Raw genomic sequence first — 23,459 nt, 5'->3', positions numbered from 1 at the left:
TTAAATATTAAATTAAATCCAAAAATTAATTAAATTAAATCTCTAAAAAAAAAAGATAGTTGACAAATATTATGCAAGGGACAATAATAATTAGTTTGGCTTTAATTAGCTTCAAAGCGTTCTTTTAATTAGGTCAAAGTCGATACGAATCACCAACTTAAAAGCCGATTGATTTCAAACAAATCGAACGGTTATTATTAAACTGTCACATTTATGTAAAATCACAGCCCGTACAATTAGAGGAATAGTCCTTCCCTTTTTATTAGTGGTCATAAAATCCGATCTCAAAATTCTATTTTTAGTGGTCACCAATAAAATTTTAAAAAATAGTTTTTTCTTTTCTTTTTTCTTACTTATGAATAATGTATAATCATAATAAATAAATATGTCATTTAATTTGCCATCATGTAGGATGTGTTTATTTGTTTAACTTTATATAAATTTAAAAGTCAACTTATGCACATTAAAACTAAAATTTATAAATATAAATAAAAATAAGATTAAGTAAAAAGATATATTTATGTATTATACATAATAATAATAATAATAATAATAATAATATACCACGCAATATATTCCAAGCTTATTTTGCTAAATCAACAAAAATAATAATAAAGTTAGTTGAAAAAAATCAGGTGCCGTTCAATGGAGCTATAAATTCTTAGCCAAACACTTTTTTCACAATTTAGTTGTAGGGTTGTTGTTGCTGCTGCCATTATTGTTGTTCTTCTTGTTACTCGTTCAAAGCCACAAAAAAAACTTAAAAAATAATAATTGTTCCTTCTTTGTTAATTTTCAGTTCAGATACGTAAAAGTAAAACTGGCTAGTAGAAGGTTAGATCTTTGAATCTTGTTTTCCTTCTGTTGGTTTTTTTGTTTTTCTTTTGGTGGGATGAATGTGTTGTATGAGAAGTTTGATTAATGGAAGTTGTGAATTGGGGTTTGTTTGTTTTTATGGTTTTGAAGGTGTGTATTTTGATATAGATGTGGAATGGATTGAAATGAGTCGAAATTGGGTAGAATAGATTTTGAGGATTCATATAGCGGATTCCAGCTTGTTTGGGATTTAGGCGTAGTAGTAATAGTAATTGTTGATGGTGTATTGATATGTTTTCTGGGCTTTGATGATGTTGTCTACGAATATAATTGGAAGACCATGGTATACAATTCAAACATTTGCTATTAATTGAGTTGAAGATGTTAGAAGAATTTATGAGTTTGATGTAGATGTTAACTGGGTTGAAATTGGTCAAAACCGTGTAGAATAGATTTTGAGGATTCATATAGCGGATCTCCAACTTGTTTGGGATTTAGACATAGTAGTAATAGTAGTTGTTGTTGTGGATGATGTTGTATTGATATGGTTCTTGAGCTTTGATGATGTTGTCTAGTAATTTAATCTGGAAAACCATGGTATACAATTCAAACTTTTGCAATTACTAGAATTGAAGATGTTAGAAGAATTTATGAGTTTGAAGGTGTGGATTTTGTAATAGATGTTAACTGGATAGAAATTGGGTAGAATAGGTTTTGAGGATAACATATAGTGGATCCCAACTTGTTTGGGGTTTAGGCGTAGTAGTAGTAGTTTTTTTTTTTGTGATGACCGTGGTGTCCGGACCACCAATAGTAGTAGCTGTTGATGGTGTATTGATATGTTTTCTGGGCTTTGATGTTGTTGTCTAGTAATTTAATTGGGAAAACCATGGTATACAATTCAAACTTTTGCTATTACTTGAATTGGAGATGTTAGAAGAATTGTTTATATTGATACAGATGTTGAATGGATTGAACTTGGTCAAAATGGAGTAGAAAAGATTTGGAGGATTCATATAGGGACCCCAGCTAGTTTGGGAGTTAGGTGTGGTAGTAGAAGTTGTTGACGTAGTATTGATATGTTTCTTGGGCTTTGATGTTGTTGTCTAGTAATTTAATCTGGATAATCATGGTATACAATTAAACTTTTTCTATTACTTGAATTGGAGATGTTAGAAGAATTTATAGGAAGTGGTTGTTGTTTGATTTCATGGTGTGCTAAATGCGGCCATGCCTTGTACTGTTATTTAATTTTTTATTGGAAAAAAATACATGTAGAATCACTCTCGTTTGGTAATTTATGTGGCAACCTCTTTTGCTGAACTCTGTTTTGTTTCCAACCTTGAATTATACTGCCAATATATGCCTACCTTAGAGAACCATAATCAATGTTCTATGGATCTGAGCCTGGTGAGATTTATATCTGCCTTAGTGAAGTTCTACTCCGTTTGATTTTATTTTGTATTGGAATGAAAATCATTGAGGGTTCCTTGAGCCGAGGGATATCGGAAACAACCTCTACCTCCCAAGGTAGGGGTAAGCTCTGTGTACACTCCTCCCTCCCCACTCCCCAGACCCCACTTGTGAAATTACATCGGGTATGTTGTTGTGGTGAAAATGATTGAGGGTACCTGGTGTCTATTACATGAATTTAGAGAACTAAAGGAAAAGGGAATAGGGATCTGTAAGTAGCATACATAATCAAATATCGTATTTCATTAGACCATATAGATTTTGAACTTTCTGATATGGTATATTGCTCATTTCTTGATTTTAATCCTTTGTTCATCACAGTTTCGGTTTGTTTATTTTTTCCTTTTTAACAGGTTGGTATCTTTGAGGCATAGCAATCATTGGGTTCTTTTAGATTTTGACTATCTTCTTCCAGTCTGGCCGCTATAAAAACTTCCTGCTTCTCTCGCACCTCTAAGTGGGTGTGGGGCAAGAACGAGAGGGTGATTTTACTATGTGTTTTGAGGAGATCAAGATCATCACATATCTGGAGATTGTGCCGTGTCTCAGCAGGGCTCACACTTGATTATGGCTAAGATTGCCCTGTGCTAAGTCCCTCAGTCATGTGACCTTATTTTGCTGAAATTCTACAGATTACCAGTTTAGAAAAATATTAGAATATTAGAGCTCTTCAATATCTCGAAAGTGATTAAATCTCATGTGAACCCAATTTCTTTTTCTTTTTAAAGATGTTTAAGTTTTCATGCTTCCCAGCTCACATCCATTCCCACAGGCAAAAGGTTAGAAAATAAATATTTTGGATGTTATGCACATATTACTTTTCCTTGCTTGCATAATTTTAAAATGTTGCTGATTCTATGTTCCTCTATAATCAGAAAACAGTTCAACTATCTGCTGAAGCAATGCATAAAAGACTTGAAGATTGTTCACAGAATCACACCATGAAGGATTTTGCTTACTTGTCCACAACTAGTGCATCATGTGCGGCGGATGGAGATGCTCTCGAGAACTATGCGGATCATGCTTCAGATTCTTCTCGCGTAGAGCATGATTATAAATCTGATGAATTAAAGAGCAAATCTAATACTGAACGTGAAGTCATACATAACAGTGCACAGATGAGGAAAAGTTTATCTTTGGGTAGTAGTATACATTTGGAAGGAAGAGTTGCCAGTGGCAATAACTCAGAGCATGAGAGTGGTAGATATTCTTGTTATGAATCAGATGATCAATGCGGATCAGCAACTGCAGATGATGGGAAGGAATTTAATATCAGCTTGCTTGGTTTATTTCACAAAGCTGGACCCTCTGATTCCATTCAAATTGGAGATGCAAAAGAACCAGAAAAAGAGGGGCAGGAGAACTATGAGGTTCAGTTGTCTAGTGCAAATGAGTCTGGTGACTGTTCACCTCGTACTTCTCCTTGTATTGTAAAATCAAGTTCATTGCCTAACATTCATTCCCCAGGTCGACAATTTAGCCGCAACTGCCATCACTCCAGATCTGCTGAGGACTTGAACATTTTAGATGCAAGACGGAAAGAACATTTTGTGGATGAGGTAGCAAACAAGGTGATGAAACATGAAAAGGAAGATAGTTTACATAATAATGGAAAAGGTAACGATGAAACCCCACCGGATGAGAATTTTGATACATATAACTATGTTGGCTCAGCCAAAGACTGGATACTACCTGGGATGGATGAGGTTAACGTGAAGAGGCATGTTAATGGAGAATCTACATTTTGCCGGTGGAATGAACTGACAGGCAATGATTTTAAGACAAAACGTATTGAGGAGTGGGTTACAGACCTTCAGCATTGCGGCAGATTTGAAGAAACAGATGACTTTTCTGTTCCTGAGAATGGTCCTGAAGTGCAAAAAGGTAAAGCTGTCTTGGATGCTTCTCCTGTTGCAAAGTTGGATTGTAAGGTCATACCTGGTGCAGAGAGTATAAAGAAATATATCTCTTCATTGAGTGCCAATGCCACATCAGCTCAGATGATAAATCATGGGTTGGTTGTGATTCCATTTCTCAGTGCTTTTGTGAGTTTGAGAGCACTTAACTTATCAGGGAATTCCATAGGTTTGTATCTCATACATTCTATTCCGCTGGCTTGAGTTCACTTTTTCCTCCTCCAAGTCTTCATATAATTAGAACTGACAGTTTATTTTCTCGCTTCTATTTTTTTCCCAGTGAGGATAACTGCTGGTGCTCTCCCTCGAGGGCTTCATATTCTGAATTTGTCCAGGAACAGTATCTCAGTTATTGAAGGATTGCGTGAACTTACACGACTTCGTGTTCTTGACCTGAGCTACAATCGACTAGTGAGGATTGGACATGGTATGATTTTTTTCAAGATGCACTACGACATTGTTGGTAGAATTCCTTGATGTAGACACCATTATCTCTTGAAGTCCTAATAACTGGTCATTAAGTTTATAGAGGAAGTTCTTTATTCATCTAAGTGAATGGTCATGCAACTTTTTAGAAATTTTCCACTTCAAAGGATGATTTTGCAGTTTGAGGAACTTCAAGGAATAATTCTTATATCATGATGAGTGGAGAAATCTGTACCCCATATGAACTTGACAAGTCTTGTTAGTTGTATGTATGCTTAACCTCCCAGATCTGGTGCAGTAACAACTCTATATGAATGCTAAAATAAACTGAAAATGCCTTACAAGTTTAGCCACATTTATAGCGTGATTTAACTGGTTCTTTGCTAAATCATCTTTGTTTGTGGATTTTCTTAAGACTTGACTTTTATTTTTCTTTAGAGTGTTCTTGCAATTAATATACACTTCTGTGAAAGAAAGAACTTAGAGGTGATGCTTTGATCCATTTACTAAAATCTTCTTTATTCTCTCAGTAATCAAAGTTGGCAATTCAACTTAATAAAACTAAATTAATATCTTACTAGCTAGCTATATACTGCTTCCATCTCAAATTAGTTGCAAACCATCCCTTTTCAGGTCATCTAAAGTACTGGCCACTTGGCTAGTGAACAGAACAGTACATGTTATACAACAGAACAAGCCAGATATGCCATAGGATCAGTTATTTACTTCTATATAATGTTTTCTGCTCCTCATTTTTATATCAATACACTCAAAAAGTAAGTAAGTGACTATCATTAACCCTCTTTTTTAATTATAAAACCCTCAGAACTCATTATCACCTAGTTCAGAATGAACAGTTCAATTTCCTTTCAAGTTGGTGAAGATTCTCTAATTTATGGCCTCATCTGTGTGGTACATTATTACCTAACTACAAATAACAATGTATCATTCATCTCTCTTCTTATCAAGTGTGTTGCGTCAAATATACCCATTCAAAGTCGGCGCTGAGAGGCGATATAATTTCTCCATATGTTAGCTTTAAGTCACCTTTCTTTCGTTTATCCAGATTTTTCCCTTTATGTTCTTCATCCTTATAAGTTAATAGATTATAATTGAGCTAAATTACTTCTACTATGGACAATTTGGCCTGTAGGTCTTGCATCATGTTCTTCCTTGAAAGAGCTGTACCTAGCTGGGAATAAAATCAGTGAGGTTGAGGGTCTTCACCGCCTCCTAAAATTGAATGTCCTGGATTTGAGATTCAACAAAATATCTACAGCCAAATGTTTGGGCCAACTTGCAGCTAATTATGGTTCTTTACAAGCAATCAGCCTGGAAGGGAACCCTGCCCAGAAGAATGTTGGTGATGAACAACTGAAAAAGAATCTTCAAGGCCTTCTTCCGAATCTCATTTACTTCAACAGAAAACCCGTCAAGGTGAAGGACACAGCAGACAGATCTGCTAGATTAGCTGTTGGTGCTCATCAGCTTGATCGAGGTCTCAAACCGGTCAAGGCTATGCGGAAGGCAAGCCATGGTGTTGTCACACACAAAGCATCATCTTCATCAACCCATGGTCGTAAAAGTCAAAAAATGACCTCAACAAAACCATCCAAAAGTAGACCCACTGCCCGCCTGCCCCCTATTGGAACTAAAACTACCACACGACAGCAGGTCTATGACTTCAGCAGCAAACTTCTTAGCTTCAGACCTGACCTATCTATGCGCAGGACCCGGAGTGAGGGAACACTTGGTGTGATTTGAGGATCACAGTATTTAACTTAAGATACTTTAACGTGGTCCTCCTGTTTCAGTGTTTGAACAAGTATTTTAATTAGGGAAATTTGTCCCTTCCCCCTACCCCTCTAGTTTTAGTTTCCCAGGAAGATCAGCAAGGCAGCCTGCACTTGCAAACTTCAGTCGACCTGTGCCTGTCGGTATCCAGATTTCAGTTCTATGCTTTAGCTGTTATTGAATTACTATGTTTTAAGGACAATATAGTTGTGTGGTAGTATTTGCTAGCCTCATATGTGCAAGCGACGTACCATAACAGTTTCATATTTCTTGAATCATCATACAATAAGAAGTTCATTGTTTCCGAAATTGGATGTTGAGGTGTGGTTGTTTTATCTTGAGCCGAGGGGTCTATTGGAAACATTATCTTTGCCTTCACAAGGTAGGGTAAAGTTTCGTATTCACTACCCTCTTCAGATCCACTTTCCTAGTGAAATATTGAATCTTTTGGTCAAAGAGACTTTTTTAAAACCATTCTGAAATAAAGGGAAGCGACAAAAAACTACTCAAAAGTTGACATCATTTTTATGAAAAAATTTAGGTACGTTACTCCTGGCACACACTTGTGTAAGGAGTAGGTACAAAAAAAACAAATTCAGGAATAGAGACTTTGACCTTCATTAATATGTTGACTATTAGTTGAGAAACGGAAAAACATTATGTGAGTTGTGACAAATACCTGCTGGTCTGATCGTTTTAAGAAAATGAAACCCACTAGTTATAATAAATTGATGTAACTCGTAAATTTATCTATTGACTTATTTTAGATTATAACAATAACAATATATTAAGTAAAATTTCATTGAATGAGGTCTGAAAAGGTTATAGTAAACGTAGATTTTATCATTGTCTCGTGAAGGGAGAGAGTGTTTCCAAAAGACTTCATCAGCTCAAGTGCATAAGTACTTATGTTCTTAGATTAGTAGTTTCAATTTTTTTTTAATGTCCAATCAAGTATCATAACATAAATCAAAATGAAGGAAGTATTTTTTTTTTTTTTGGTATAAACGTAAAAATAATTATTTATGACTTCCATCCAGTGATAAGTGCATAAATATCCATTTTGGAGTCTTCATTTAACTTGTGTTTGTTTTGTAATTTAGTTTTTACAAATTAATAATTTTTTGGGAACATCCTTATATATACGATTGAGATTAAAAATTTGCATTTGATTTCAATCATATATGACTAAAATAGTAAAATGTATGTAGAAATTATCTTAAATTTCAATCATGTGTGTCTAAATTTGTTTTGCCAACTTTTTGTTTTTCAAAATTTCAATAATCCAACACTCAAATTTATTCTAAATAAGCTCAGGTTTGTAACATAAATTTCATATGTTATAAAGAACAAATTCTAATAATCAATTTGCTAAAACACTAACAAATCTAACAAAATCATTTTATATATTTTTTAAAAAATCGTGTATACTTAGTTTCAGTCATATATGATAGAACATATATTAAAATTTTAATTATATGAGTCTGAATTCATAAACGAAAAAAGCAAAACAATAAAACATTTTTGACCAAAACTAAATATTTGTATAAAATATAAAATGGGTATTAATTAAAGGGTAACTTACTCAAATTTCACTATATTAGTAGCTAGTTACTTTCATGTTAGTTTGCAATATTATGTTCTTTACCATACTTTTGGTCTCAAATTCGAAATACATGTATCTAAACATATCAATTAATATCGGTACATGCATAATTAAGTGTCAGATAGACATACACTTAATTAGATACATCGATACAAATTAAGTACATAAAATCTTAACTCAATAATGTGCAATACACATCACTAATGTAATATATACATGTGAATCTCGGCTTATTGTTTTCACAAACAATTTATTTTCTATCAACAATAAGCTTCGAAGTAGAAAAAATGATAAACAAACTAATACTAAAACTTTTCGATTAGGTTCTTTTTTGGTCTTAACATCTAACCATGACGGTGTTTGTTCCACCTTTTGATTTGTTGTTGTGAGCAACATTGCTCTGTATCTGTGACTCATCGTCAACGTTGTTGGAGTCAAAGGAAGGATAAGGTGGCACTAACGATTCTTCATTGGAGACATGAGTCATCTATTACCTATCTTCTTGTTAGCCATGAAAATAAATTAAGAAAATCCTAACTCAACTTTTTTTTAACTTAAATTGAAAACTCGAAGATAAAATAAAAATTGAAATCTATCACAGATACATGACTTTAAAGAATGATTAAATAGACACGAACCTCAATTTATAATACTATTCTTCCATTTATGATTTTTAAAGGTTTAATAATGAAAATCACGGTTTAAAAAAAGAGAGGAAGACATAGAATAATAGCAGAGGACGTGAGATAAGAGATTGATGAAAGAGAGAGTTGATCGACATGAAAGCTTTAATTTGGGGAGACATATCTTTCTTAATATATGATTAAAAAATCTTAATTAATGATAAGATATGTATTTATTTGAAAATACAGATAAAAACAATATATTAGTATATGGTAATAAAGTACTTCTTCCGTTTCATTTTATATGTCATCCCTTTCTATAAATAGTTAGTCTATAATACTTGTCATTTCATAAAATCAATGTATAAACTACCATATTGTTCCTTTTTTACCCTTGTGAGTTATTAGCCTTGAAAATATACATTTTAGAAAAGCTAAGTAAATGATTCATGTTCATTGGTTAATTAATTAATCAAAATAAATTAATTCATATTCATTTATTGAAAACTTGAGTTTCAAAAGAATTAAATAAGGGTAGAAGGGTAAAATTATATTATTTTCTAATGCAAGTGCAAAGTAAAAATGTGACATATAAAATGGGACGGAGGAAATTCTATGTATCTCTAAATAACTCTAATTATAGATAGTTTTTCCTTAATTAAATAAAATTTAAGTGAGACATATTCCTTGAACCCGCCAAAAAATTAAGGTGGAGAAAAAAAGAAGAGGGAAAACAAAAAGGGTAAAATTGGAAAAAACAAAAACAAAAAGGAAAAGGACTCTTCTACTGCTACTATGTATGGTGTGTCAGTCTGTGTGTCTTCGTGTGGGTTCCAGCAAAAAATAATAAAATATCTTACAGGTACTAAATTTGCAATTTATAAGAACATTTGAGGGGCACGTTGTAATATTTAAAACATCAAAATAGGGGGTAAAACTGAAATTTTGAAAACATTACGGGGTTCAAGTTGAGAAGGGACAAAATTGTAACAGAGAGAACCCTAATTTTTAATCGTGAACTCTACTCTTCTCTGTTCTCTGTATTTGAACGCCGACGCCTAAACTACCCCTTTTTTGCTCACTCCAATCGTCGATAACTCACCGCCTTGTATCTCTTTAGACTTTATGTTTCTCTCTCTAAACTCTCTTTCTAAGTCTTTCTTCTTCACTGGAACTTTAACGAAGACGATCGGTTTTCTCCGCCGTTACAGGTATTTTTAATCTTTTTTCTTGGAAATCTTGAAGATCAATTTTTTTTGGTTGAAGAAAGTGGAAACGGGTACCCTTTTCGTTTATCTGATATGGGTTTTTGTTTTTTAATTATTTTTTTGATGATTTTTTGTTTGTTCATCGCTACTCGGTGCAGTTTGACCAGTTTACGGTGCCGTTGGAAGTGAAGACATTTGAATCTAATTAGAACCGAAGTGGATTTTCAATTTTGGGTTCTTTACCGGTTAAGAAGGAGTTGCGTCGGTTACTTTGCAATTTTTGAGGTTATTTGGGAAAAGAACAGGAGTTGATGTAAAAATTAAAAATTGGTCGAGTTGGACTTTAAATTGGGTTTCCAGTAAGGAGGAATATTCTGGGTATTTGCTGAACATGGGATTTAAGAACAGATTAATTTTAATGAAAACAACTTTCGGCTTGCATGTGTGAGAATTTGCGGTTAAGGGTCTCTATGCTGTAAGTTTTGGTCGAAACAGCAGTGAAACAGAAAAAAAAAACAATCTTTAGTACCAACCTTATTTTGTTGGGGTGGGAAAAACAGTGAAATAGGGGGGGAAATTGGTTCGAGGGCAGGGGTACTGCCTTTTGAGGTGCGTGCACTTATGCCTTCGGTTGGTGGGATGAGAAGAACTACAAGGATTTTTGGGACAAGGGTTTTGAGGTCAGGGCGGAGGTTGTCAACTCCAGGTGAGGCTAAGCGGGCAAGGCATAGGGATGAGTGGATTGGGCTTCTTGACAATGTAGGTGGTGGTGGTGCTGCTGATGCCACTAGGTGCAAGAAAAACGGGTGGCTTAAGAAGGAAGTTGCTCTGAAACTTGAAGCTGATGAAATGGATATTGATGTAGATAGTAAGTCTATGGATGAACTGGAGTTTCCAGAGGCACCTGTGGTGGAGACCATTAGTCCGAATAGCAATATAGATCGGATGTGGGGACTTGTATATACAAGGAAGAGGAAAAGGGTGGACTTGAAAAGGCATGATTCTGTGAAAGGGAAAGTGTTAACAGATGTTAGGAGGTATGGCAAGCAATTTGTAAGGAAGAAAAAAGTTAGATCAGCTTATGGTAAGGATTCGGGTAAATCTGAAGATGGCCAAGTTTCAAGTGGCATTGTTATTGTAAATACATCATATGGAAGCGGTAATTGGGTTTCCTGCCTTTTGAATTGCATTTTAATGTATTTGAGGAGGTCGACTGTTAGTTTGCAGCAAATCTTTGGATTCATCAACTCAAAACCCCTGAGGGACGTTTATTCATTCCAAGGAATCCTCCTCTTCAAGGTAAATCAGTCATCTTTTGTTACTATTGGGCCTCATCCTTTATTTTTCCCATTCTCTTTTGTTTCTTTGATGTCTTAATCTTAGGGAGTTTGTGGCTGATATTGTTGTTTTTCCTGTTTCTGGAACTTAGGATCAGACTCCCAGGAAAATCAAAACTGGAGCTTGTGTTATCTCTGGCGTCAGGTGTTCAGTTCCTGTTTTTACTCTGGACTTTTCTACAGTCCCGTGTTTCTTTTTATACCTGCACTCAAGCTTGCTTCTCAGATTTGTTCCCATGTCATATGCATTAGTCATGCAACCTACAGTTGCCATTGATGAAGTTACGGTGACTAATGACAAGGAGATTGTATCTTGCCTCACCCCAGTAACTCAGTCTGAATTGGATGTGAATACTCAGTCTGGATTGGATGTAGTCGCACCTGGAGCATATGATTCTAAAAAGATTGAAGTGGTTAACCCAACTGTTGGTCTTCCTAAATTAGCTGCCCGGCACTTGCAGCCAAGGAACAGTCGTAATATCCAGAAGAGGAGAAGCTCATTGAGGTCAATGAGAGGCAGACATTCTTCCTTTGGCACACAGAATGCCACTGGTGTTTTGACTTCTGACAGGTTAAGGTTCAGACGTGATGGCCTCCGATTTTCCTCTCGGACACCTCATTATGAGCTTAGAAGTTCACGACAGAAAACTTCCACGCCAAGCGTCAAAGAACTAAAATCTGCTTTGGTGGGATTGACACAGAATATAGAGTCAACGAGTTGTTCGGCAAACGTATTGGTTATTGAACCAGAGAAGTGTTACAGAGAAGAAGGCGCCATCATTGGTATGGAACTTTCTGCTGCAAAACAATGGATTCTAGCAGTGAAGATAGGTGGTGTGAGGAGATTTAATCTTACTACTGAAAAAGTGATGAGGCCATGTAGTTCCAACCGTGTAACTCATGACATAATATGGGTTGGGGATAATGGTTGGAAGTTAGAGTTTCCAATTAGGCAAGACTGGTTGATTTTCAAGGAACTTTATAAAGGATGTTCTGATCGCAATGTACAGCCCCCTGCGGTGAGCATCATTCCTGTTCCTGGTGTACGTGAAGTATCAGGCTATGCAGAGAGCAATCCTCCCGAGTTTGCCCGGCCAGTTTCATACATCACTGTTAACGATGATGAACTAGCAAGGGCATTAGCAAGGAGTACAGCTAACTATGACATGGATGGTGATGATGAAGAATGGCTGAGAAACTTTAATGATCAGCCTAGTCTGGAAAATGATCACCTTTCAGCTGACAGCTTTGAGTTGCTGATTGATAATTTTGAGAAAGGCTTCTATTGTAATCCAGATGATTACTCTGATGAGAAAGCTGCTGTTAGTAGTTGCCGGAATAAGGAAAAGAAAGAGATTGTAGAGGCTGTGTATAATTACTGGTCGAAAAAGAGGAAGCAAAACCGGTCTTCCCTGATAAAAATTTTCCAGGTAAAAGTGATATGATTCAATAGAAACATTTTTCTTAAAGATAATATTGGAAGCAATTGTATTCTAGATCTTGAATTGAAGTAAAATTGTTTATACGCTTGTCTTCTGACTACTATCAAGTTGTTTCTGCATGGAGTATAGTTTCTGTTTAATTCTCCTGAAAGAAGTTGATATACATCCTCATCTCTCCTAGGTAAAGCAATTTGCGGAGAAGTGACAAAAGCTTCTTTTGTTCTATAATGTGTTTGTGTTATCTAGATGACCAATTGTTCTTCTCTTTTTTATGAATGACAGAAACTGCACTACCAATCAGGATGAATTAATATGCCCTTTGGTATTATAATTATAGAATAAATGTGATAAGTGACTTGAGATTTGCATCCACATTCTCTGTTGAGGATGTGATGGGTTGTAACGAAGAATTGGTCTCCAATCTGACAGGGTAGCAATAGCTTAGTGGTAAGGTACTTCCACTGCCAACCCTGGAGGTGGGGTTTGAGTCACCGAGGAGCAAACTGAAAAGGGCTACTAGTGGGCTCATGGGTGGGGGTGTGAATGGGTTAACTGTATAAAAAAGGTAACATTTTCACCAAGTGGTGTTTACTGGACGTGACTGGTTTATGAGCAAGCAAAAGAATATAAAAGATGCTTTATTGATTGCTGTTACAACTCTAATCAAGTCAGAATTTTATAAAAGAAGTTTTCAGCTGCAACATTGTGACAATAATTGTAGGGGAATACAAAATTTATTTTTCATTAAAAAAGAAAAGAAAAATGAAAATAGAAGAAAAGATTTGAACTTACCACTGACATTTCCTCTTCTTTAAGCAAAGCATAAAAAAATCTGTTATTTTCTTTTTATAAATTATCCTTTTTATTATTCTGATACAATTGTCGGTCCATGGTTATCTACATCATATTATGGCTATCTGAAGGTCACAATGATTTTTCCTGACAGTGTTACCAGCCAAGGAGAACTCAAGTGATCCCAAAATCTATTTTCCGGAAGAAGAGGTCTTTCAAACGGCAAGGAAGCAAAGCTGGTAGAGGCAAACATCGGCCTTTTCTACCAGGTGTGTATTCAATTTTATTTATATCAGAATTCTTGTTGTCCTAACTGAGATCTGTACTGCATGTTTACTCCTAGACTCTTGCAAGTAGCTGTTAATGGAAGTTGAAATTACTTGCGAGCAATTTTAGAGAGATTCTACATTAGAGTGGTTAGATGCTGTGCAATAGCCAATGCCATGTTTTAACCTTGCCCATGTTAATGCTTGGGCTTAACTAGGCTAGTATGGCTGCTTGTATAATTTTTTTGTAAGTTCTGAGGCTATGTCTTCAAGCTCTGCCTACTTTTCTAAAAAAAAATATATTAACCTGTAAAAGCTCTTTCCTCAAGTTTTCCCAATTTGTGTTCACTATAAACAAAGATATGTTAGTAGTCTTTGCTATGTATGTGTGTATAAACAAAGATTTCTTGTGCTGGACCTACGACTGTTGAACAATGTTATATTTGCTGAACAGTCGGTATACAGCAGTTGCTATTTGTATGTTGATGTTTTCTACTCGATTGAAGACTAATATGAAATTATTATAAAACAGCTGTTGTTGCAGAGAAAGATGCTGTACAGCAACAAAATGCAGTACTGAAGGCGATAGAAGCAAAAGCTGCTGCAAACAAGTCGGAGGATTTGGCAGTTAGGATGAGACAGAAGGCGCAGCAGCTGATGGAGAACGCTGATCTAGCAACTTACAAAGCAATGATGGCACTTAAAATAGCTGAAGCAGCTAAGATTGCTAAGTCTAAAGAAGCTGTTGAGCCGATTTTCCTAGGTTAGACGAGTGTTTTTTTGGTGTTTCAGTAAATTCAGGTTGAAATGGCCAATTTTTCCCCTTGTTGAAATCGGAGGAAAGACAGCCTCGTAATGGCCTTTTTAGAGAAGCCTGTGGAGGTCTCGAAAATCGTTGACAGGATTTGTGTATAGATATTCTAATGGGATGTACATTCTGTATCATTATTTCTTTAGATGTTAGCTTAGATTTGTACAAGGCAAAAATGTTTCAAAAAGCATAACAGATATACAAGATTTTGAGCATCGTACATAGCAGACTCCGTAAATAATGCTGCATGTCTTGTTTTTATGTCTTTTTTTTCAATGTTTACTTGCCATCTGTTGCTCCATTATGCTCTCATGTTCTTGAGCATCAGAGTCTATTTGAAATAGTTTCTTTTAACCCTCCGAAGGTAAATGTAAGGTTTGCATACATTTTTACCCTTGGTAGACTTTATTTACGAGATTATATTTCAAAAAAGATTGTGTTTTTCTCAATTTGACAATTCTTTAAGATTACAAAGATTAAGGATATTTTGGTACAATTAGACATTTTTATGTTAAGGGTGTCGTGTTTTGCTGTTTGGTCGTCTTATGTTATGTTATTAAGAATAGGATTATATTATTTTAATCTTTTGTTTAACCTTAATGCTTTAACGACATGTGTAGTGACAGGCGTGCTAATTATCTTGTAGGCCTTTTTTTTTATTTTTTTTTTATTTTAAGTTATTGAGTGATCATGCGTAACTCAAAAGTTGACCACAATATTTGATGTGATATGTCGACGTAATCTTTAATTTGTTATTCTTAATTAGATTAAAAAAAAGTGTCTGGTCTTGTTGATGTTAAAGTTCAAACCAAAGAAGGAATTTTTTTTTCACACCTAAATTTGTGTGTTCACACATATATATATATATATTTGTATAGATAATTTATTAAAATATTTAATTATGATAAATTGATACGACGTAATATGGGAAGTAATTCCTCTTATTATTATCTATATTCTTTTCTCTGCTATTTATACTTGCTTTATCTTTCGAGCTCAATCTACCTATGCCTATGCCTACTGAATTGGGGAACTAATGTCCTTCAATAATGATTTTTTGTTCTCTTGAAATCATCAATTATTTTCGGGTGAGTTTTTTATTTTTATTTTGTACAGGTGACATTTCAAGTTGAGTCACCCACATAATGACCCCACCCCTTGACCAGCTAGATTACATATAAATATTTTTGAAATAATATTTTTTTCTTTATTTACCTGAATTAAAAAATAAGAAAGTAACCTACTTGTTTTCATAAACATTTTCATTCGTACCAAACACACCTTAAGTAGTTCTTATTCACTTATAAAGGGCTGGCTTTTGGCAATATCAAGGCTATATATTGATATTCTTAGTGCTCCAAGCTTTTTATCAACTATGAAGTTTTCATCTGATTCTTCTCATCTCTAGTATAGATTAAATCACATTATTTGTGTATATATGCGTGTAGGAATTATATTATAGTAGATTTTACACAGATCTCACAGTATTAAGAGCTAATTACATTTTATTTTTGTTCTTTTTCAAATTACAAAATCTCTTAAATTTGGTGGAAATCAGATTCATCACGTCTCTGTTTCGGATACATCCCTCAATGTCCTGATACATCGCGTAAAGTAACATATTGATACATCACGTATGTCCCAATACATCATAAAGGAATGTATTCAACCGATATATCGGCGCAAATGTATCCGATCAATACATCGTGTAAAGTAGGAATTTTTGTAATTTTTTCAAATGGTATGAAATTTTAAAAAATATAGTAAAAATAAGTTGTATATTTAGGTAGGTTTTTGACGAAAAACTTGAGAAAAATTCACAAAATTAAAATAAAAGAAAATATTTGATCCAAAAAATTTATCACTCAATTTATTTGCCATTCTCAACAGACAGCTCTTTATGAGCTAGAAGTGTTTTTCCATATTACACTAAGTCTTACTTTTATGAGGGACAAAGTTTCATTCAAAAAGAACTTTGTTCAAAATTTAATTTCATTCTCTTTCCTATTCACACGCCATACTTAAAACCCAACATAATTTATTTTTTTTATTTTTAATTTGTAATTTAAGCAATTGATATATAAAATATAAATACATCCTGCATTAAAAAAATCTAGACATCAAGATAACCATCTACTTCACAGCATTAGATCATTCACCTGCAAAAAAAAGGAGAAGAACGTTTAGTACTTAATTGACTTGCTATGCTATGCTAATAATTTATCGGAAATAACCTCTTTATCTTTATAAAATAGGAGTAAAGTCTACGTGCACACTATTTTCCCTTTACTTTACTTGTGAGACTACATTAGGTAGGTTATTATTATTGTATCAAATATTCATGATTTTGCCAAAAATCTATCGAAAACATCTCATATCGTCCTCTCCATACTCCACTGGAGTGTTCTGTTGTTGTATCAAATATTTAATACAGAAACTCCCCCTCCACACTACCTATATAAGATATGATTCATCTAAACTTAGTACTTTTATTTTTAATGCGATGCATAAATTTCATGTGTGAAAATCCACTTTATTTGCAGCAAGTTTCACATCACCTACCTATTTTAAAGTTGTAATGAATTTAATGTTAAAAACCTTAAAAGTCGAATTTAGATTGTTAAGTCACCTCTATCGCTATGAACATTTCCTTTTTGTTGCGAGTCCTCATAACTTAAAACTCACAAAGAAATAATTGTAAATTCTAATAAAAATTGTAATTCCTCTATTTTAATTTGTATTATTAAATATTGTAATTTATAATATGCTAACAAAAATTGTATCGAATTCAAGTTGAACATTAGTTAGTTTACCTATTGTATTCCGAATCAAGTCAAACAAATTAAAACAAATACCTTTTAGCTCATCATCAGCATCATGATACTCGTGCTCCTCCTCCGGTACCGGTGGCAGTTCAGCCTCAACCGCCGCCTTCTTCTCCACTGCTCCGTCGCCATATTCATCTTCTTGTGGGTATCTAACAACCACAACAGGACAAATACAGTTTTTCACGCAGTAATCACTAACACTCCCAAGTTTCCCTTTACTAATAATTCCCCTGCTATCATTAGCCCCAAATCCTCTGCTTCCCATAATCATCGCACTCAATCTCAACCTCTCCACTTCTAAACACAGCCTTTCTTTCATATCCCGATCTTTCACTATGTGAATTTTGAACGGAACATTCGCTTCTACTAAAGGTAAAGCTAATTCAGTCGCTTTATTGTTGGTGAAAATTTCATAATCTCGTTCGATTTTATGAGCAGGGGAGGTGGAGGTGCTTCCCCAATCTGCACCGTAGAGCACGGAAGTTGGTCGGACGTGGAGGAGGATGACGGCGTCTCCTGGACGGAGGTAGTTTTGGACGGCCCATTTAACGGCGAAGGCACTCTCGTCGCTGAGATCGACGGCAATGGCGACGCGACGGTGCGCCGCGGAGAGTGAAAAATTGGGGGAAATGAGAAGGGAATTGGTTAGTTTTAGAGCTGGTTGAGTCATGGAGGATGATGAGTTTTTTTTTTGGTTAAGCTATCACAGCAATTGAAGAGAGTAGTGGCCAATGAGTTCTAAATTTATTTAGTACTTTATTTATTAAAAAATACTACTATTAAGTTACCTTCTTCTCAAGGTGGTTTACAATAATTAAACTCTATAAAGGAAAAAAGATTTTTTTTTTTTTAAAATCATGTTTTTAAAATGTTTTTTTTTTTTGGTTTCCCATCCGGTGTTCGGAGTCCACATTGAAGCTCCGACTAAATTTGGATCGCGCACTGCAGGGCTCATTCGGGGGTAGCGCTCCCAATAGGATTTTCTTCATACCAGGGCTCGAATTCGAGACTTCTGATTAAGGGTGAAACACTTCCACCAGTGTACAACAATTCATATTAGTTTAAAAATGTACTTATATAACTACCAAAGTATATTATGCATGCATGACGTTGTTTTGGCTGTGGGTAATGACATCATATGTAAAATAAAAATAAATAAATTAGATAGTATTGACAAGTCAATTAAGATTATTAATGACGGATGGCGGCCAAGGGTACAACATGTTTGGTGCCTAGTTTTCTTCGTCGTAGACTGGAAAATGATGGAAATTCTATCGAAAAAGAAGAGGCATAAGTATCGACTCTTGATCCAATTCATCTTCTCTAACCTCCCCGGCACACTATTGATATAAAAGAAATCTTCGCCTCTCTTTGTTCACTTTTACTTATCCACAATATACTTGATCTTAAGCCAAAGTTATAAAAATAAGTCATAACTTAGAAATCTTAGCTTATATCTTTTAACTTATAAGCTAAAAGTCAATTCAAACCGACTCTAAAAATAAATATCTCTTACTTTCTTCTTCATTTTTATTTATCCATTATATCAAAAATAGTGTCCAATTTAAAAAATCAAGAGATAATATAACACTTAGTTCCTAATTAACTATTATTAGTTATAGTTATTTCTCAATGGATTGAATTTATTATATTCAAAATGTGACATGGTAAAATTATAATTTTATTTGTTACTCCTTAAGAGTCTGTCTAGTCAATATTAGACAAATAAAAATAATAGAGAGAATACTTGCCTAATTTGAAAAATCAAGAGATAAATACCCTAATTTATTCTTATTATTAATTAGTACTTAATTAATAATCTAATTTTGTTCTTAATATTTAGATGACTTAGAGTCCGTTTGGATTGACTTAAAAAGTACTTCCTCCGTCCCATTTTATATGTCGCATTTTTACTTTGCACTTGTATTAAGAAATAATGTAACTTTACCCTTCTATCCTTATTTAATTTTTTTGGAACTCAAGTTTTCAATCAATGAATATGAATTAATTTATTTTGATTAATTAATTTAACCAATGAACATGAATCATTTACTTAGTTTTTCTAAGTTGGTGAGGCTGGGCACCGGACCGGAATGGGACCACCGGACCGGAACAAACCGGTACCGGACTGGAACGGGATGGTTTGACCGGGTAGTTGACCGGTACCGGGATGAACCGGACCGGAATTACCGGGATGGAGGCTCAGTTCCGTCCCGTCCCACTATATACCGGGATAGAACCGGGACGGACCGGAATGGACCGGAACGGAACGGAACGGGATAAACGGGACGGCACATATAGCTATTTCAAAAAATAATTATTTTTTTTGAGTAATTTTGAATTACGAAAATTCGAATGTTTTTTTTATTTTTCTAAGTTATATTAGTTTATAGTATTTAAGTTTTAAAATTTATAATAATTTTACTTAAGTTTAATTTAAAGATTTTTTTTTAATTTTTACGTATATAAGTTTGTAAGTTAAGATTAATAAAGTTTTTTTTTTAGTTTTTGAGCTTATGTAGTTATGTTATAAGTTTTAAAGATTTGAATCTTTTGAAGTTTATAAGTTATTAAGTTATATTTATAACTTGTAAGTTAAATAACTTAAGTTTGTAATTTTAAAAAATTAAATAAACAAAAAAAAAAAGCTAATAAAAGTAAATAATGACAAAAATATTATTATTTTTTTAATTAAAAATGATTTACCGGGACCGGACCGGTACCGGACCGGACCGGAACGGAATCGGAATGAACCGGGATGAACCGGTACCGGTACCAAATCATGGTACCGTTCCGTTCCGTGTACCGGTTCAATGTATCCCATCCCGTCCCGAATACTGCCGGACCGGAACGGACCGGAATGGTACCGGAACGGACTGGAATGGTACCGGTACAACCCGTTCCGGTGCCCAGCCTTAAGTTGGTCAAATGTATATTTTCAAGGCTAATAACTCACAAGGGTAAAAAAGGAACAATATGGTAATTTATGCATTGATTTCATGAAATGACAAGTATTATATACCAACTATTTATAGAAATGTATGACATATAAAATGGACGAAGGGAGTAGCTTTTAAGTCATAAATAAAAATCAAATTGAAATGACTTTTAAGTCAAAAAATAAAAGTAGGGGGACCTACTTTTGGTTTTAAACTTACTTTCAACCATTTTTGACATTGTCAAAATTTTAAGTTATTTTTTATATTTGTCAAACACTTTCAAAAATAAAAAATTGACTTAATAATAGGCTTGACTAACTTTTAGTCAATCCAAACACCCTTTTATACTTCCTCTGTCCAACAATACATGCCCATTATTTACTTTGCACACTTCTTAAGAACCTATAAACAAAAGACTATTTATCACTATTTGAATATAATAAATATAATGTCTTGAAAAATGTAATACATAAATGACTATATAATTAATGATAAGGATAAATTAGAAATTAAGTGTAAAATTATCCATTGATTTTGATAAAGTGAACAAACATTGTTGGACATCCCAAAATAGTATAGTGAACAACTATTATTGAATTGAGAGAATAACAATTAAGAGTAATACAATAAAAGTGTCATTTAATTCATTAATTCTTAAAGAATAAATCGAGTCTACTGTGAATAAATAAACATAAATGGAGGAAGTATCTTTATAAGCGTAAAATTATATATTAAAAAAAAGGAAAGTAAGATATTTATATATGTCATTTTCTTTAATAAACAAACTTAAAAGAAATAAATATATTTGAGTTTTATATGTTTTAAAAATTTTATTTGTATGAAATATTTATACGTAAATAATCTAAAAAAACATTTTCTTTTAATTAAATTTATAAGTGACCATACAAAACATTTTTGCGAAAAGCTCGTGTTTTTCATGCACAATTAAGAAAAACATTTAATATTTTTTTCATCATATACAGAACGTTTTTTTTTTCCTTTAATAAATGCCAGTAACGTAGCGGCAAAGACGTATAAGCTTAGGGCTCCAATTTAGATCGTCCACGTGTCCATTCACTTTTGAACTATTAATGCTCATTAAGAATTTTGTTTCTGACCTATCAATTTAATGATTGATTATCGAAACTTTCATTTTTATTGACAAAACTCCATTTCATATTAATTGAATTATTGAGGTGTTTCGCACTTTTTAAAAAAAGAAGATCAAGACATAAATTAGGCTTAACTTTTCCTTATTAATTATTATCAAAATTATGATTAAAATAACTAAACATTAATTAATAACTAATTCCAATACTAACTAATGAAGGGTAAAATTAGAAAAACATTTTAAAAGTAGTCTTGAAAATTGAACAATTAAGTTAATTTGAAAAATGAAAAATGTCTCAATAATTCAATTAATATGAAATGGAGGGAGTATTCTTTTATCTTATAATCGGCCTTTTCATTTCTTCTTCTCTTACCTTCAATATATTTAAAAGATATTCATAATTTGATCTTCAACGATCTAGTTAAAAAACAGGTAACAATTGATATCTTGAGCTACTGATCGATCTCATGGTCATTTAAACATAAGGTGAACAATGAATCAATATTCAAGATTGAAGTTGCGGTGATTCATTATTTATTTGTCCTATTTTGTGTTACTATTTGATGTAATATCATGAGTCATACAATTTTGAGAAATTGTTGAAATATTTTCTAATCAAATTTATATTTTTATACGAGATAAACTAATTAATTACTTGGTCTCCCCCCAAGAGATAAAATTAAACATTCATAGTTGTTACAATGCGATTTGAAAATATTGTTTTTTTAAATTAATCTTTAGGGATGATCATTTAAAAGTGATTGTTGTAATATATATATGTAAGATGAAATATGTTTCAAACCTTAATTTAGAAGTATTGATCATCAAGCAAAAAGTAATTAAATGTCACAAAACCAAATATATTATGACGCAATATAGGAAACATATTGCTTAATGATTGTCAAGCTTATCAATGAAGAGGGCACACAACATCATCCGCTTAAATCTATTATCGAAGATCATAAATAATTATTGAAAATCAATTAGTATACGATTAGACATGTCTGGAGAACACACAACAAATCAGTATCAATTTTTAACAATATATGAAGGACAAAATAATGAAGAGCCTTTGATATTCTCGACGCTAAAATTATTATGCATTTAACTCAAATTAGATATTTTCTTTTGGTACGAATAACATTTTTACTCCAGTATACTAAAAGCAAAGTTTTAAAATTTAGTTGTGAAAGTCAATATTTTTAGAATTATCTTTGGACGTAATGTGTAATTTTTGGAATATTATATGATGCAAAATATATATGAACACACACTTGTTAGCTTTAGCTGAAGTAAGAGTACTAGAAAAGGACTTTACACTGTGAGATTTATCCACTCTTTCCAATTTTTGTCTCCTAACATGAAATGGACATGAGCGACCTGCATATTTACAAGGTTGAGAGACTAGATTGGGGGTGGGACCCATCCACTGCGATGGTAAAATTAGAAGTTTTTATTAAAAAAATTTAAAAGAGATTCAGATAAATTTTTTATGAGCTAGCTTTAAGTGGTTATGTAGAGTAAATAATGTAAACCCTACTAGTTTAACGTTTAATTGTGTATCTTCATTTTAGTTTTTGAAATTATCTTCAGTGTCACATTTACTTCACCAAATGTAAATATCTGGCATGTATCTCGTATTCAATTACACTTTATTTAACAGTGAGTTGCTTGTATTTTGGATGCATTGACTCTCTCTCTCACATCTCTCCCTACATATTTGCATTGGTATTAAAAATACATGTATCAAATATATATTTGATTTGAAATCTGAAGAAGTGTTGTGTTTGATTTAAAATCTGGTAAAAATTATTAATTAGTTAAATATATAATTATTTTCAAACTATAGAGTTGATTCTATTATAAATAGGAATATTTGTATAATTAAGTGGTTATATAACACTAATATAGACATATAGTAGAATTACAATTTCTGTATCACCCGAATAGACTACAATTTTTGTCCGAAAGTCATGATCTTCAATATCTCCATAATTTCGGGATTCGCGGGTTTTGATTACTTCTTTATCTCAATTTAACACACACTGTTTTTTTTGGTTTGTTTAAAAAA

General features: G+C 33.3%; 3 protein-coding genes across 3 annotated transcripts; 2 read left to right on the top strand and 1 right to left on the bottom strand.

The window, feature by feature from the left end:
* Positions 1-579: 579 nt before the first annotated feature.
* Positions 580-6,666, top strand: LOC125876640 (uncharacterized). Its single transcript, XM_049557861.1, has 5 exons — positions 580-834; positions 2,643-3,068; positions 3,165-4,374; positions 4,486-4,632; positions 5,785-6,666. Exons 2-5 carry the CDS (start codon positions 3,018-3,020, stop codon positions 6,393-6,395), a joined length of 2,019 nt encoding a protein of 672 aa, XP_049413818.1. The 5' UTR covers positions 580-834; positions 2,643-3,017; the 3' UTR covers positions 6,396-6,666.
* A 2,993-nt stretch (positions 6,667-9,659) lies between these two features.
* On the top strand, positions 9,660-14,730 carry LOC125875989 (uncharacterized). Its single transcript, XM_049557078.1, has 5 exons — positions 9,660-9,865; positions 10,021-11,161; positions 11,292-12,629; positions 13,588-13,702; positions 14,232-14,730. The coding sequence occupies exons 2-5, from the start codon at positions 10,484-10,486 to the stop codon at positions 14,465-14,467; spliced, it is 2,367 nt and encodes a 788-aa protein (XP_049413035.1). The 5' UTR covers positions 9,660-9,865; positions 10,021-10,483; the 3' UTR covers positions 14,468-14,730.
* A 1,713-nt stretch (positions 14,731-16,443) lies between these two features.
* On the bottom strand, positions 16,444-18,057 carry LOC125876279 (universal stress protein PHOS32-like). Its single transcript, XM_049557415.1, has 2 exons — positions 17,366-18,057; positions 16,444-16,669 (listed from the first exon to the last, which is right to left on the bottom strand). The coding sequence occupies exons 1-2, from the start codon at positions 18,006-18,008 to the stop codon at positions 16,662-16,664; spliced, it is 651 nt and encodes a 216-aa protein (XP_049413372.1). The 5' UTR covers positions 18,009-18,057; the 3' UTR covers positions 16,444-16,661.
* Between the last annotated feature and the right edge of the window lie 5,402 nt (positions 18,058-23,459).

The sequence above is a fragment of the Solanum stenotomum genome, chromosome 9 (assembly GCF_019186545.1).
Source record: "Solanum stenotomum isolate F172 chromosome 9, ASM1918654v1, whole genome shotgun sequence".
In the NCBI taxonomy this organism is placed as follows: Eukaryota; Viridiplantae; Streptophyta; class Magnoliopsida; order Solanales; family Solanaceae; genus Solanum; species Solanum stenotomum.
The sequence above is the reverse complement of the archived record's forward strand: the minus strand, read 5'-3'. Positions and strand labels throughout refer to the sequence as shown.

Excerpts from the sequence above, each read along its gene's own strand:
- LOC125876640 (XM_049557861.1), top strand. The coding sequence starts at position 3,018 with ATGTTTAAGTTTTCATGCTTCCCAGCTCACATCCATTCCCACAGGCAA. Across the intron at positions 3,069-3,164 it reads TCCATTCCCACAGGCAAAAG|AAAACAGTTCAACTATCTGC; the intron begins GTTAGAAAATAA and ends CTCTATAATCAG. Across the intron at positions 4,633-5,784 it reads ACTAGTGAGGATTGGACATG|GTCTTGCATCATGTTCTTCC; the intron begins GTATGATTTTTT and ends TTTGGCCTGTAG.
- LOC125876279 (XM_049557415.1), bottom strand. The coding sequence starts at position 18,008 with ATGACTCAACCAGCTCTAAAACTAACCAATTCCCTTCTCATTTCCCCC.
- LOC125875989 (XM_049557078.1), top strand. The coding sequence starts at position 10,484 with ATGCCTTCGGTTGGTGGGATGAGAAGAACTACAAGGATTTTTGGGACA. Across the intron at positions 11,162-11,291 it reads AAGGAATCCTCCTCTTCAAG|GATCAGACTCCCAGGAAAAT; the intron begins GTAAATCAGTCA and ends TCTGGAACTTAG. Across the intron at positions 12,630-13,587 it reads CCCTGATAAAAATTTTCCAG|TGTTACCAGCCAAGGAGAAC; the intron begins GTAAAAGTGATA and ends TTTTCCTGACAG.